At 46.6% G+C, this 16,873-nt stretch overlaps 1 protein-coding gene across 1 annotated transcript; it reads right to left on the bottom strand.

Annotated features, from left to right (window-relative positions):
- Positions 1-13,038: 13,038 nt before the first annotated feature.
- LOC136511915 (NADP-dependent malic enzyme, chloroplastic-like) lies at positions 13,039-16,623 on the bottom strand. Its single transcript, XM_066505941.1, has 8 exons — positions 16,161-16,623; positions 15,563-15,910; positions 15,297-15,468; positions 14,853-14,948; positions 14,620-14,691; positions 14,374-14,457; positions 14,116-14,214; positions 13,039-13,989 (listed from the first exon to the last, which is right to left on the bottom strand). Exons 1-8 carry the CDS (start codon positions 16,247-16,249, stop codon positions 13,237-13,239), a joined length of 1,713 nt encoding a protein of 570 aa, XP_066362038.1. The 5' UTR covers positions 16,250-16,623; the 3' UTR covers positions 13,039-13,236.
- Positions 16,624-16,873: the final 250 nt, after the last annotated feature.

Raw genomic sequence — 16,873 nt, 5'->3', positions numbered from 1 at the left:
ATGAGCACACCGAGACATGAAATGAGCAAGGGTGTATATATAGAGGGAAACAGGACAGTTTTAAAACATGCAAAATCTTTATTCTACATCGATAATGTCCTCCTGTGAATAAAGCATAACAAAAAGACAGAGAACTTTTCTTTTTTTTCTTGAAACTGTTGGAAGCTAGCTAAGTACAAATGCGGCAAGTTGCACTATGAGTTCTTTACTTGATAAACCTAAAAGAAGATTTCTCTACAACATAAGGTTCGTGCGGCGACGGTGTAAACAGCAAGGAACTCTAAAATATCATGAAACTGCACAACAGAAATGCATAGAACGGTTGTTTACCCTAAAACTTGTTCCTTAAGAAGCTTGCATAAAAACAATTAATCTATTCAGATAGTTGATTATATAATTGATTTTTCAGAGACTAGATAATTAATTTGCAAATATACACAGTTGCACATTTATCTGTAACTTGCACATAGCGAGGGCTCTTTCTTTCTGTGGGTGACAGGGTGAGTGAAAGCTATTCCTCTATTCAGATAGTTGGGATTCAGCTAGTCTCACTATCAGATGATGAAGGCCATCAAAAATTATTAGTGGCTGATGAAGAGGACAGATTCACTAAATCTGGGAATTCTAACTTTTTTAAAAGATATCTTCTACTACAAATTAGTTTCTGGAAGAATTTTAATCTCTTTAAATGACATCAACCGCTGAAATTCCGTGTGAGTATTTAACATAAAGAAAATTTCCTTTTAACTTACAAAATTACATGCAACAGGAGTACTAACTATGGCCCAGAAAGATATTAGCAGTTATGTTCCATTCCTTATGATAATGTTGCCAGACTTATGATAGGTAGCTCTTTGTAAATTAATACTAATAATCTTGCCATAAAAATACAGAATGAAAATGCATTTGATTGAACATGCAAATAGAGAGAGAGAAATTGTTTAACGCAACACTGTTTTAGCATAGGACGACCATATTTTTTCAAAGAATAGTTACAGAATTTTTTATATCATAATTCCTAATACAGATGAATTCCTTAAACCATGACAGTTTCGCCTCTTCAGTGAGTACACAAAATATTCCAATAGCCTTTCACGAAAACAACCAAAATATTGCAACTCTGGAAACAGCAGAACAGAAAGAGATACTCGGTACTACAAGAAAAGAGAGTCTAACAAAAAAAAATGATTTGAGAATCCTTTTAAGAAGCCAGTATCCAATTAGGAAAAGTCACTTCCTAAAAAGGTGCTGCACCTTTGGTTACATCAATTTTGAGGGAGTTCAAAGATAAACATAGTCTCTAGTGCCTAGCCAGAGATAAGAAGCTGCGCGGTTTAGAGCTTGGTGGAAGAATCTAATTTTCTTTGTAGCTTTGGTTGGGTCGTGTAGTTTGGTCTCAAGTTTTTCGTCTTTATTTTGCTGCTAAAATCACCTCTCATATTTGGTCCCCGTATGAGATGAGTGGGCTTTATGCCTGCATGGGGACCATTTTCTTCTCTAATACAATGAAGCGCAGCTCTCCTGACTTTTCCAAAAAAAAACCTTCCTAAAAGGATAGGAAGTTAGGAACAATGGGAACTCAAACATGGCATGTAGCCATTACATTAGAACAAACAAAAATTACACCAAGCTAAATATTGTGCAAAAGTATAAATTCCTAACACATTCACACATTTAAGCTTGAGCTATCCTCTTTGTATATTATAGAAGGGCCCATTATAGAAACCATTAGAGGCACCTAAGATACACCATCAGTAGATCATAAAAGGTGGACACGTCAGCGAGATCTATCATGTGGTGAACCAAAGGAGCTCAAGTATCTGCTGCTTTTCGCCACATCTCACATCTCCTAAAACATTGTCCAAAGAAGACTAACAAATAGGAATGGCTCTGAGGCATAATCATCAAATGGCTGAAGCAAGCATCCAACCAAAAAGGAAGAAGATAAATAGTAGCATCGCCATGCTTTCACACTAAAACCAAATGAAGAATTCGACGATAAAGAGGAAGATGCCCATAGTGGGCAGGAAATTCCCACTTTATTCCTTTCTAGTAACTACTACTCCCATGGTTTTTTAGTTGTATTTATATATTTTCATTTTGTTTGGTCCCATCCACTACTTTTGATAAATGCTGAAAAGAGGAATAAATTGTATAATTGGAGCGGTGATAATGACGTAGGTATCTCTGCTGGATAGTGATAAGAGAATATGAACCTGGAACAGTACATTAAAATGACAGATATTGGTTTAAATTGTTACTGTCAGTAAAGTTCTTATCTGGAGGAATCATGACAACAAGATGCATAACAAACACTAGCCACAGAGAACAAATCTAATCACAAAGTGAGAGGTGGCATAGCCAACACACCAATACCTTGACAGTTGCAGGAATTGTTGCACTTCTTTTCTATATGTGCACCTAAGCTTGCCATGCATATTCCCCAAACAACAGTATTAAAAAGGAGAAGCAGATAAGGAGGGACAGCATCCTTTCCATGTAAAGTAAGAGCGCAGGACATGAGTTCATATTTCATATTTTTATTCTGCAAATGCAGAAATTGGATCATCCAACATAGAGTTCCGTTTAAAATAATAACAATACAAGAATTCAAATGAGGAGCATATACATAGAAATAGATAACATTTTAACGATATGATCATGATGAGGAATACTGAAATAAACCTTGCTAGATTTTGGATCCACTACCATGTTCCTCACAGCAGTTCATAATAGCCCATGATTAGATTAAAGTTGGATGCTTTCACAAGACAGATCCAACCTACTAGATGACATGTTGGGTCATGGATGACAGAGATGCTTAGACATGGTGCTTATGTAAGAAAACCTAATTTCTTTACCACGTCATAAGCGCCAGGTGCAGATAAGGCGGATACTGACTTAAACTTGCACTAATAAACTTAAAGTGTGCTAACAAAATGGTTAAGCCTCAGTATAAGTTATTTTTTCACAAAGAATCAACAAGTGCCTAAGGAATCCCACTTGAAAGTTTCCATTGCTTGGAATCTAAATTATAATATAGACAAACCAACTTCCATTAATTATACTACTCCCTTCATTTTTGTTATGCGTCTAGATATACATTATATCATATTATCGTAACAAAAGCCATGTACATATAGAGTCTGTTTGGTTACCTGGCTTACTTCTAGCCTGGCTAGGAAATAAGCCAGGCTAGCCTAAGACTGCTTCCAACAAGCCAAGATAGACTTGTTTGGTTGCCTACATTATCTAAACCTGGCTAGCATGTAGTTTGTTTAGTTGGCTGGTTTGGCTTGGATAGAGTCGCCTCATCTTTATGCAGGTAACTTCATCGCCTTTGAGACAATTCATCGAACACATGGTGAGCGCCTTTCTTTGAGACAATCCGTCCATATCCAATCACTGGAATCCAACTGATATCTAATTAAAATCAGTCCTAAACAGTCCAATCCTAATTATTAGTACATGCATCCAATCTAGACCAATCTAACTTCACCAAAATCCAAATCCCCAACACATCCAATACTAATCTACAGGTGTGCAGCAAAGCACGCATAGCCAACAGAGCCCATGCCAGTGGGACGACCGCCTCCTCCATGCAAGTGGTGTCCGCTCCCCTCCGTCTGTCGGGGAATCGAGCTCGCGAGCACGGTGGAGAAGGAGCAGCGACACCCGCCAGCGGGACCCCCGCCCTGCACGGTGGAGAAGGAGCAGCGACACCCGCCACCGAATCGAGCTCGCGAGCACGGCAGCGACACCCGCCCGCGGGACCCCCGTCCTGCCACCGCGGGAGCTCGCCGTCGAAGGGGAGGAGCAGCTTGCCTTGCCTTGCCTCGTCTTGTGCCCTTCCCCTGGTGGAAAGCGGCCTTTCCCAACGCCCGCGGGACCCCGCCCTGCCACCGTTGGAGCTTGCCTTCGAAGGGGCCACCTCGCGAGCTCGCCGTCGAGCACCGCGGGAGCCTCCGCGTTGGTGGCCGGAGCGTCGTCGTCCTCCTCGATGGAGCCTCCGTCGTCGAGCCTCGGCTCCCAAACCTCCGCGTTGGCGACCGGGAGGTGATGCGACGGGAGATAGATGGAGCGCTGGCGAAGCCAGGCTCCACAAAAACGGATCCCCATCTAATATTCCAGAGGCAAGCTAGCGCCACCAAAGTGGCTTAGCTAGGCCCAATTTTTTTTTATTTTTTAGCCTTTTTTTTTTAAGTTTTTCAGAAACGAACAAAGATTTTAGAATTTGGATCCTTAGCTCGGCACCATCGTCGCTGACGCTGAGATCTTGAGCTCAACGCTGACGTGGCGCTGATTTGACAGGCAGCTCGACGCTGTAGACGCCGGCGCCAAGCTCGGTGGCGCCGAGCTTTGCGCCCTGTACGGCCCCAACCGTATGTAGGATGCCGGCATGCCGCTGAGGATGGCGTTGGCGTGCATGCTCTGCTCGCAAGCGAACAAAAATGCTAGTAACTCGAAATCATAGTTTCAGCGAGGCGCGACAAAGCACCAGCTTGTCCGGGCTCCCATGTCCGCTTGCTCGCTACGACGTCGCCGCGGCGGCGAGCGGAAATGACGCAAAACACCCTGCACTGACACGGCTGGCCGGAACTCCGGGAGAAGAAAAAAACGGGCCCAGCTGGCCAGCTGATGCTCCGCTCCCAGAGTCCCAGCTCTCGCAGCAAAGAACCAAAGACAGCGACTCGCAATCATTGCTTCCCCTTCCCTATCTAATGAATCAAGTCGTTGCTCGATTGGATCGGAAGAACATGGCAAAAAAAGCGTGCATGTACACTCTTGCTCCGTGTTGGGCTGGATCCAGAGCCCTACCCTACTGCTGCGGCGCTATCTAATTACAGTTACAGGCGCACATCTATCGCTGTGTGTGATTGAGCAGACTAGCAGAGGGAGAAAAATATGGAAGCTAACCGAACGATCGAAGAACCTTGCCTGCGCTTGCTTCCTCGCTCTCGCTCCTAGTTGTGCAGCGGGTTGGAGCCCTGCGGCACCAGCCTCTTGGACTTGCCGAGCACCGCCTCGGCATCCCGGGCTGCCTCGGGGGAGGGGGGCCTAGCGCGCGCGCCTGCCATCGTCGTCGCCGCCACCGCCACCAACGCCACCCGCCCGCGCCCACTTGTAAATTAGTCGTAAACTATGTAATTAGTTTCGTAATTAGTTTATATTTAATACTCTATGTATGTATTAAACATTCGATAAAACAACGACTAAAATTTAGGAGGAGGCAAAACACCACCTATGGCCCGAATGGGAATGAAATTCACGTTGTCTAAAAAATACTGTTCGGCTGTAGTTGTGATGAGGATGGAGGACCTTGGTTGCATTTTACACAGAAAAGCGACACTGCCGCATTCCGCTATTGTTTGCTTTTATCCCATCACCATCGGTCTTACCTCAACTTTATCCGTCTTTATTTTATTTGAGGGAAAAATAGGCAAATCACCGCATAGTTACATGACGAATACATAGCAGAGCTTGCACCCAAGTCAATTCACAGTGGTTTCTGCCTGCGGCAGCGGGCCAGACCGACTTGTCTCCAAAGCCCCCAAAAGAGGCGGATTGATGACATGCCCACCAGGTTGCCGGGTTTGGGCCTCTCGGTCCAGCAGACGAGACGAGGAATGGACAGACGACGGACGATTGCGAGGAGACTCGGCCGTACAGGTCCCCGAGCTTGCCTGCGCGTCAAGCTTGGCGCCGTAGCCTATGGTGTCAAGCTCGGTGTCAGCATTTATGACGTTAAGCTGCTTGTCAAATCAGCGCTACGTCAACGTCGAACTTAAGATTTCGGCGTCAGTAAAGCTCGGCGTCAGCGACGATGGCATCGAGCTCAGGGTCTAGATTCTAAAATCTTTCCTCCAGGGATGTATTTGTGAAAAACTTTTTAAAAAAAGAGCTAAAAAATAAAAAATTCAGTAGCTAGGCCTAGCTTCGGGCTATTTACAGGCAACCAAAGAGCTAGAAGTTGATTTATTAAAGCCTGGTTATGGGTTAGGCACCCAACAAAAACACGTCCATATAGAAAAGTCAGAAAAGAGAGAGCAAACTAGAAGACAATGCTCATGTACGATTCAGCTGTTGTAGTTGCAGCACATGCACGTGCACATGCACACAACCAGCTTGTTCATTTCGGCTGAAACAATCTGGTTTATAATCCACGATCGTTTACGACCAAACGAATAGGTTAAACATTATTTTCTCAACCGTACCATCATCACTTGTATTTTAATAAGAGAAGGTAGAAAGTTAAACATACAAGAGATTGTCACGGTAATCCATGAAGTGTCGGATAGAGTTAACAGCTACAATATAAGATGTGCACACAAATCAAACATACTTCATAAACAAATAATACAGGTGTGCTTCTCAATATATATTCTTTCCATATAAACACTCATACTTAACCTAATTAACCATCTTGTGTTGCGTATATGTGTTTACATATACAAGTGCATGCGAATTTTGCACATGCAAATATCGATATGTCACAGCCTCACAGGGATACAGGCTGCTCGTCTGTGCCGTCCTGTCGGCCGCTCTGGCACTGTGTGTGTTATCGAACGTTCGAGCATCGTGGGTTGGAATTGGATGCTTCCTCCAACCCGGTCCCACTCCCGCACCTGCCACCTCCAGCCAGGCTCTTCCCCCGTCGGCGATTAGTCGTTCTCTCAGCGATACATATAGAGAGAGAGAGGCTATTCCGTAGCCGGCTACAAAAATAAGTTATTCTGTTGCCATCTTCATTTACGATAATTTTATATACTAATTTACGATAGTTGGGTTACTATAACACATGGGAATATTTACCATAACGTTACAGTAAACCACTTAGTAAGGGGTTACTGTAATCTCGTAAATTAACATAGTAATTATCGTAACTCAAAGTGGCTACAAAATATAATAGTAGTTCTATATACATCTTAAGATCCACTAGCATTCTTCTATCTCGATATTCAATCTGTCTACCTCGGCTATTATATTACACTAGCATATGAAATTATAATAATATCCACGTCAGCGAGACATATCGTCTGCTAACATGCACATTTAGTTGTCCATATCATCCATAACATGCATTTAACGTGCCACACCATTCATAACATTAATTTATAGTAGTTTATCCCTTCGTATAAATAATTATATGTACTCTAATTTCCTTTCAAACCATTCGTAATTCTCGTAACAACGCACGGGTTAAGCTTCTAGTTAATGAAGAATGTTGAATGCAATGATGAGAGGGCGACCGTTCGCTCTTTCTTATGATCATTGCAATTCCCTAATTCATGTCTCTCCTTGAGACTTAGAGTAAGTAGTATATATTGTTTAAATATAAATTTTAAACTTTTGGATTGAACTAATTGGTAAGTGCAACTCAATAATCTATAGACTCAATACCGAGGCAGCTGGTAACTCTAGACGTCTCTATAGATCCAAATGTACAGGCGATTGGATGGCGAGCCGCCTCTAGTTGTAATGTATGTAATATGACTCTCTCCCACTCAGCCTCCTCTCCCTTGAACCCCGTCTTCACCTCTATATCCTCGCATGCGTGGCAATGTCTGACCGTTGCGGCTGGAATGACAAGACGCAGGTGCGAAAGAAAGCACAGCCGGTTCTCCCCCTCGGGGGCAGTGGCAGCATGGACAGCTGGATCGGGAGCATTCGGCTGCGAAATTGGGAGTAGATCAGTTTTTTTTAGGATCCGGTGCTTTTCTGGAGCTCTGGAAAACACACCTACCTACCGGGTCTGCCAATTTTTTTAAGGGATGCCAAATCTATATGTTGATCCAGACAAATCGCTTGCGCTGGGTCACAACTGCCCAAATTTGGCCTCGCCGACCAATCCAAACGTGGCCCAAGATCGACTGCAGCTATCCGATGTCACGAACTGACATCCACATCCACCTAACGCATTCGACAGGCCGAGATTTTCACCAGAAATTTTTAGTGGGAAGTAGTATGCACCTACTTGTTTAATTCATAATTTACTTTTTTCATAAATTATCTTTCATGTACTGACTTTTGTTTTCCTTAATATTTGTGTTAAGATGTTCGGGGCATCTTTTCTTAAAAAAAGTTTAAGCTAATAATGAAAGATGACAAATTTACTAACAGTTCAACATAAAAAAATATTGAAGAAATGGTCAGCACACGTTTGAAAGCAGCTTACACACCAAAATCTCAAATATGTTTTTGTAAATTGCAAGTGATCAAGAGATGACTGAAAAAAATACATAACGACAAAGAAAATTTTGAAGACATTTGAAGCTAGATGAAAGTGCTAAACAAAAAAAAACTATGACATAGGGTGTTTTTTCCATCATAGTACATACCTAGATGGTCACAAACACGTACCATCTTCAACCTTACCAATGTATCCTTATAAGTACCTCTGCAAGACAAAGCTTAAAGATCTCGAAATTAATAAAGTTGTCATAGGGGTCGCAAGTCTTGTGACGAACACACATTCTACCATTAAAAGCATAGCGACGTTAGGTTCTAGAACAAATCCAAAAAATATATAAGTATTTATGACAAATTGAGAATTTAAACCTAGGTTGACCAATTCCAAATCGCAAGCCTAACCAACAAAGGCTAAGTTCATAGTTAGCACATCGTTGCTACACCAATTCGACGATAGGGTTGGTATCGATGTCGCGTTTAGTGCTTGATACTGTTGGTGTTTGCAAAGAACAAGCAAATAGAAACCAACAAGGATGACGAATACAATCATGCACGTTACGAGGTTAGGCATGTAGCTCGGTGAAGTGGAGAGGACCCATACGGACATCACCACATGCCGCGGTGCGTTTGGAGGTACACATGAGGAGAGCGGTGAGGAGCAAGGAGGCGGTGGCGACAATGACAATATCCTTTAGCTCATAGGGACGAATATAGCGGTGGGGCGGGTGAGACTCAAGCCCCCCCCCCCCAACCGCATCCATGAAAGAGAGAAAGGAAGGTGTTGGGCGCAACACCTTTTTGCTAGGGGTTCCTCTGTGCGTCATCACCCAACAGCCAAGGGCCGCAAAGTTTGGAGCCTTTCATTTTGTGGGGAATGTCACAACGAACATCTCAGGCATACGTGAGGCGGCGGACAAAGTCTATGGCGAAGCACGTTGGCACGAGATGCGAAGGCCCGAGGCGTAGGCTACGAAGGAGACGCCTCGGTGAAGGTCGGGCCAAGATGAGTCCTCGGGCCAACCCCATCAATATTATGGAGTGAATTGGATCATCTAGGGTAGGTGCGGGTATTATGGTCCCCATGTTGTAAAAAAGCACTATAAGAAGCGCCTTTGAGCAAACAATAGGGGAGGAGGCCACTATTCTCGTAAATTGAGTCTTCTGCCTCCGCTCTCGTCCCATGTTTCACTATTGAGAGTACGAAGACCCACTGCCCGAGACTTCGATCGAGGACAACATAAAGGCTCTCGAGGTTGAAGATGACTTTAGTCCCCTCTTCCATTAAATCCTAGGTCCACCAGTTTTGGTTCATCACGCCACGCTGTGATGGCAAAGTTGTTGCCCACGAGACCACAAGGACCGCCACGGTGACACGAAAGTAGGCGTCGCACATGCATTGGATGCATGCACTGACGGGCACCACAACATTGCCGATGATGATGCTACGATTGTTTGCCATGGAAGGAACGAAGAGGGGAGACCTTGGTTGAGCTCACGTACTGTCATTGGTTGTGTTGTGTCTGGTTGGGTACAATACGATCATCTGATAAATTTATAGGTATGCGGAGTTGGATCTCGTCAAGACGTGGCGCTGGATGACTAAGAGCATCTCCAAGAGTATTTAAAACTCACTTTCTAAATCATAATTTTGAGAGCCATATGCATAATATATTTCAACTCTTCAACAACTTTTCTATATGTTGTGCACATGAGCCATTTTGGCTATCTATCTTTGGCTGGTGGGAAATTCAGAATAGATGATAGTTATATTTGAATAACCACTTCAAGAAGTTGTCGAAGGGTGTTTCAAACTAATCTCTACTCCTAACAACTAGGAATGATACAGAGAGTCTCTCAAAGTTGCTCTAATCAATCTATTGAGCTAAGGGCGGAAGAGTAGGTACGAGGCTAATTACTTCTTGTGACTCAAGCCAGAAGTATTAGTTTTAACGAAAAGAAAAGGCTTTATATGAACAATTATGTGTAATATTTATTTACGTTTCCACGCCAAAGCACAGGTCTAAGGCTAGCCCAGTCTCACGGGAGCTGTGTTGTCGCTGTGTATGGGTAGGGCAGAGGTCCAGGGGGTTTCTCGACCTACGTGAGAAGGTCTTCTTCTTAAGCACAATGTCCGAGGCTGTCTTACCCCTGCAGGTCAAGTTTTTTTATTATTAATTTTTATATATATATTTGATTATTGAAATATTTGTTAATATATATGTTATCTATCTACACTAATATTGATTTTTAAACAAATCTATATGTTATCTTCAAAATCAAGTGGATATTAGAAATCCAAACCCGAATTTGATATATTCCTTTTTTATTTGTATCCGATAATATTTGTATCGTATTAGGATTCAAATTAAAATATGGTAAACAGTGCTGTCCGGATTCGTTTCCATGCAAATGCAATCCGAATCCATCCTACTTGCCAACCCATCCCCCTCCTCTCGCGAGGGGTGGAAACATTAATGTCACTAGTGTTCAGAAGCATGGTAATTACTCTTGTTTTCTCTTACACCAATAACATTGATGGTACCACTCTTAGGTTTTTAAAATTTTGTTGCTGCAAGTGACATCACCGAAAATCCAAAATAGTCCGGATCTGCCCCTGCCCATGCGTGTAGGGATGTAAGCCATGTGCTTTAACGCCGTGTGAACCAACTGTAGTGGCAATACCTTTAATTTATTTGGCAATATTTAATTACCGCCAAATCAGATGATAGCTTACAGGTAGATAAATGGAAAACTTAGTGTACCGAACTACTCTATTCGTTCTAAATTGTAAATCGCTGAGGTTTTCTAGATGCGTAACTTATACACTATGTCTAAATGTATAGCAAAATTTATGTATCTAAAAAAATAAAACGAAATACAATTTAGAATAGAGACAATGCATTTTTGCAAGAAACGAACATATGGAAATAAAAAAATAAAAAATCGAAAAAGGCCATCAGCGGCATCCGAGCTGGGGGCCGTTGGTGGCTCGGCAAGGGACAGAAACAAAGCTCAAGGCCTCTCAAAAAAAAAAGCCCAAGTAACAGAGGAACCGTCGCTGGCCTCGACGGAAGAACGCAGGCAGAGAGGCCCTATATATCTGGGCCGGAGGATCGGCGAATCAGTCCAGAGAATGTCAGGGAGACTTCAGCTACCATATACGGTTCCCCTCAAAAAAAAAAAAAAAGCTACCATATACGGTGTACACAATTTCCTAAAAAAATATACGGTGTACACAAAAAGTATAGTAGAAGTCAACGTATGTAAACTCAATTGAACATGCTAGCGCCCCGCGTCCGGCCCTAGGCCTGCGTCTGGATACAGCTTCCCGCGCACCGCACCTACTTCGTGCCGCACGCCCTGCCCACTCGGGTTACGCGCCACTCAAACGACTCGTCCCACCCACGACACCCGCCTCCACGCGGGCCGACACCACCCGAACATCACTAGCATTGAGAAGAAGAGGAGACACCGAGACGAAGCAGCAGAGAAGGGAGATGCAACACCTAATCTACTTTTGAAACATCCAAATAAAATATTTGCAACTGACACACTTATAAAAACACCTAAAAACGCTTGAAAAAGTCATTGCAAAATATATGCAGCATCTAGATAAAAACACATGTAACATCCAGATAAACACACTTGCAAATATATGTCTGAAAAAACAGATGAAACATTTAGAACAAACTCTTGCAACATGCGTGTACAACCATTGCAACATATGCAACATCCCGATCTAGTTTTGCAACATAAATATGAAACACTTGCAACATACCAATGAAACATCTAAAACACTTGAAACATACACTTGCAACATATGTTTTTCACCCGAATCCTTTCGGACGACGCCAAGCAGAGCATGGAACGGCCGGTTCCGGCTAACCGGCAGCCAAAGATGGTGGCACGACATGGCTGCGGGCACCTGCACCTAGCATGATCTAGCCACTCTGTATCTCTGATGTCGCGAACTAAGGACGAGCATCGTAGCGCCCACGACCTTCTCGTGGGGAATAGCAGCATTGGCACCACCTTGAGGCGGCGGGGGACGAGGCATGACGCTCAGCTGTGGGGCATGGGGCACGATGCATAGGGGCAGGGACGAGGCACGGCGTGGCGTGGGATGGGGCACAGTGAAGTGAAGCGTGCCCGACGGGGGATGGAGTGCGACGCCGCGGCAGACGCAGCAGCGAGGCCGAGAGGAGGCATGGTGAAGTTGCGACGCGAAAAGAAGCAAGTGGGGATTGGGGATTTCTATTTTTTAGAGAAGGTGGGGAGATGGACACGCCCTGATGGACACCCCAAGTATTAACGAAGGTAACATATCAGGTGCAAACCAACCAACCTGTGCAAACTTAGAAACTACCGATTAGGACCAGTAGATGCTGATCTAATGGATGGGGTGATGGGGCTTAAGCGTAAAAAAGGCCGACGGGTGGGGGGCTTAAGCGCAAAAAAATCCCACTTCTCACCATATCCATTGGATCAGCATCTAGTGGTTCTGATTGGTAATTTCTAAGTTTGCACATGTTGGTTGGTTTACACCTGATACGCTGCCATTAACGAAACTCAATCCTATAGATGCAACAGGAAAGGTGGGGGTGTATTTGAGATCCACAAGGGTCTTAATCTGATTCAGGTGGAACGTGGAAGTAAAGAGAAGACCGTACCAAACTGGAAAATCAGATCAAATGTTTATAGTAAGTATATCATTTTCAATAGTATTGCGCTCGTTTTCAACCAAACAAATTTGTCAGAAGAATCAACTGCACCTCCATCAGGAGCTACTCCCTTAACACTGACACGGTACTGAAATGACTGACGACCCTGTATCTGTAATTCTGTATGTAGTAGTGTAGTGTGGTATGCCGTATACGGTACTCAGAAATACAGTAGAAATCCATGTATATATGTAAACTCACTCCTCTAGCTGCAACAATCATCAGCTCAACTTTTTATTCACTCATCACTCTGTAGTCTGTCTGTAATAGTAATTCACCCGATTCCTTTCCTTTGCGCCGGCCCCAGCCCCCAGCGTCCTGATCCTTACCGGTAGCTGCGGTAGGTGGGGGTGTACATGCAGCTCTCAGCGTACTTGACGAGGTCGTCGGGGCGTGGCAAGCGGCTGGCGAGGCCGAGCTCATAGGCCTTGGCGGCTACCTTGGCGGCGATGCGCGCGGAGATGGCGCGGATGTTGGTGAAGGGCGGGAAGATGAGGCCCTTGGCGAAGTGCTCCTCGGTGACCTGCTCCGCCAGCGCCTCGGAGGCGGCCAGCAGCATGTCGTCGCGGACGCGGATGGCGCCCGAGATGACGACGCCGAGGCCGAACCCGGGGAAGATGTAGGCGTTGTTGGACTGGCCTGGCACCAGCGTCTTCCCGTCCAGCTCCACCGTCGGGAACGGGCTGCCGCTCGCGAACACCGCGCGGCCCTGCGTCCACGTGTAGGCCTGCTCCGCCGTGCATTCCGAGTGCGACGTCGGGTTCGACAGCGCGAAGATCACGGGCTTCTCGTTCAGGGCACCCATGGCTTCCACCACGTCCTGGGTGAAGGTGCCGCCCTTGCCCGAGGTGCCGATCAGCACCGTCGGCTTCAGCGACTGCACCGCCTCCAGCAGCTTCGCCACGGGCTCGTGCTCGTGCGCCCACGGCTTCTTGAACGCCTGCAGCGAGTCTATCCGCGACGACACGATCAGGCCCTTGGAGTCCATCAGCCAGATCTTCGGGCGGCACTCCTCGATCAGAGACCCAGTCTGTTTTGACATCTCGAGAGCAATGAGCTCGGCAATGCCAGTCCCGGCCTGCAAAGCAGACAACAAAAGCGTGTCAATTTTCATCGAGAAAAGCAGCCCGTGCGTGATCCAGAACTCTGAGAAAGAAAATGTAACACTACTGATGCAGTATACTAGTAGATCAAATCGACTGACCTCGCCGGCACCGAGGAACAGGTAAGTGTGGTCTGCAAGCGTTCCACCGACCACCTTGAGCGCCGCCAAGAGGCCTGCAAGGACCACGGAGGCTGTTCCCTGCAACAATCACCAACCCCGCAGCGAGTTCGTTCATTCATCGGCACGGTAGAAAGAAAAGGACGAGTACAAAACAGGCAGCACCCCTGTTTCTGAACTTGGCATCCATGGACCATGGTGTTGCTGTCAACACACAGAGCTGCATAAGCTGTAGCCTACCTGGATGTCGTCGTTGAAGACGAGATGGCTCTCCCTGTACTTCTCCAGCAGGTCAAAAGCGTTGTGGTTGGCGAAGTCTTCGAACTGCACGACAGAGGTAAAAAAGAACATCGCATTTCAGATCCAGGAATCAGGAGTCGGCAGGCACACAGGGAAAGGCCCGGCAAAAAGGCGAAAACCAACAATAGCTGGTTTGGTAGTTGTCTGTGTGTGACTGGTCCGCTGTGACCGACGACTGAGACAGACCTGGGTGAGGACCTTCTCGCCGTAGTTTTGCTTGACGGCGGTCATGAATTCTTCAAGAAGTTCATGGTACTCCTGTGAACCATCACGACAGAAATATCACGTCTCAATCCAGAGTTCCAGACAAGACATCGATTACAATGAAATCACCAACTGCAGGTGGTGAACAGAACAGCCATGTACGTAGGAGCAATAAAAGTAAAACTATGGAGGATGACTGCAGATCAGTGGCTGACCTCGCCGGTGGCACGTTTCTGGCGGAGGCCGATGTAGAACTCGTCGTTAAGCAAGGTCTCGTTGTTGGTGCCGACATCGATCGTGATGGGCAGGCACTGCAGCAGCGAAATCATTTGCCATCATCAGGGAAAAGGGAAAATGAACACAGCAAGTTTATTAGGGCCTTGTTTAGATCACCTCCAAATTCCAAGTTTTTTCACTCTCTCTTCATCACATCAATTTTTAGCCGCTTACATGGAGCATTAAATGTAGGTAAAAAAATAACTAATTGCACAGTTTAGTTCGAAATCATGAGATGAATCTTTTGAGCTTAGTTGATCCACGATTGGACAATATTTATCAAATAAAACGAAAGTGTTACTATTCATCGAGTTGAAATTTTTTGCAATCTAAACATGGCCTAGGAGTAATACTGAAGAAAGAGCATTGTGAGCAGCGCTTACAGCTGACGGGCGAACACCTCCGAGGGCAGTGTAGAGAGAGAGCTTGCCAACGGGAATTCCCATCCCCTGGCAGCCGAGATCCCCGAGGCCGAGGATGCGCTCGCCGTCGGTGACGACGATGACCTGGATGCTCCTCTCGGGCCAGTTCTTGAGCACCTCCAGGATCTTGCCCCTGATGAAAAGGCAACGCACGCGCATTAATAAGTACAGAACAATCAACAATGGAGGAAAAAGAAGAATACGCGATCAGGGGACTTGTTGCTTACTTGTCCTTGAGGCTGATGTAGAGCCCCTGCGGTCGTCGGTAGATGCTGCCGTACTTCTGGCACGCCTCGCCGACGGTGGGCGTGTAGACGACGGGGAGCAGCTCCTCGACGTTGTCGATGAGGAGCTTGTAGAAGAGCCTCTCGTTGCGCTCCTGCAGGTCCATCATGGCGATGTAGCGGTGCAGCGGCTGGTCGTACTGGCGCATGTTGTGCATGAGCTTCTTCTCCTGCAGCTCCTGCGACGCCAGCGCGGGGGGCAGCAGGCCGCGGAGGTAGTGCGCGTCGCGCTCCGTCTCCGAGAAGGCCAGCCCCTTGTTGTGCCGCGGGTCGCGCAGCAGGGTGTAGCCGCTGGACGAGGAGGAGGGGGGAAGAGTAGGAGGAACAAGAAACAGATCGTCAGATCATGCTCATGGCGTAATCGAAGATGTTTGGACGAACGAAGATGGGAAAAGAAAAGGCAGCTTTAGGCGAGTCGCGTAACGTCGGGTGCCGTAAAGAGGAATGTTTGGTAAACGAGATCTCGATTGCGAATGCGAATGGAAGGGAAAATGACGCAAGGCGTGAGCATGGAGATGGAGATGGATCCGATCCGACGGACCTTGCGACGGAGAAGGCCCATGGCGTGATGAACTGCTCCTCGGTGGCGCGGTCCTCGCCGTACGCGTCCCCGACGCCGCCGCCCGCCATCTCAGCGAGTGAGTGAGTGAGTGTCCGCCCAGCTACGATCTCGACCGCCTGCCTCTCAGGAGCCCTCCTCGGCGCCGGGGAAGATAAGGGACAGTCAGACAACGAGCGAGCTGTATGTTTCTTTCGCCGCGGGTTCAAGGCAGGTTACAGCGGAAGACGGATGTGGAAGAAGAAGCGACGGGCGGTGGCGCGAATTTGTAGCGGTCGCGACAGCGACACCCGGGCCCGGCGGAGGGACCCTGAAAAGTAGTAGTCGCATCGCTCCCGTAGTCTTTGGTTTTCCACGGCAGGGGCCGCCGCGTGTGGAAGGGAGGAAAGGTCGGGGACGCGAATAGTAAGCACCGCGGCGAGGAAGGAAAGCCAAAGGGCGTTTGTGGAAAGGTGCTGTGTGACCAGCTGGTGGCGGTGGGGAAGGGAAGCTGCGCGCGGCCGCGGCTAGGAAGGCCAACAAAGCCCAATGGGTTGGTGACTTGTGGTGGAAGAGTCTCGCGGGCGGGGCGGGTGCGCCGCGACGCGCGGCGGCTGGCCTTCCGGCTTCCGCACCTGGTACGCGACTCACCCCGCCGCCGCCGCCGGGCAACGGAATTGCACGTAGCGACGTACTAGCGGCGGATCCTGCTGCCA

This window comes from Miscanthus floridulus, chromosome 16 (genome assembly GCF_019320115.1).
Source record: "Miscanthus floridulus cultivar M001 chromosome 16, ASM1932011v1, whole genome shotgun sequence".
Classification (NCBI taxonomy): domain Eukaryota; kingdom Viridiplantae; phylum Streptophyta; class Magnoliopsida; order Poales; family Poaceae; genus Miscanthus; species Miscanthus floridulus.
Note: the sequence above shows the minus strand (reverse complement) of the source record. Positions and strands in the feature narration are given on the sequence as shown.

Bases quoted from the DNA above. Each gene is read 5' to 3' on its own strand.
- LOC136511915 (XM_066505941.1), bottom strand. From the start codon at position 16,249: ATGGCGGGCGGCGGCGTCGGGGACGCGTACGGCGAGGACCGCGCCACC. The intron at 14,692-14,852 runs GTCAGCCACTGA...GATGGTTCACAG, and splicing joins AGAAACGTGCCACCGGCGAG to GAGTACCATGAACTTCTTGA. The intron at 14,215-14,373 runs GTAGGCTACAGC...TGATTGTTGCAG, and splicing joins TCTTCAACGACGACATCCAG to GGAACAGCCTCCGTGGTCCT.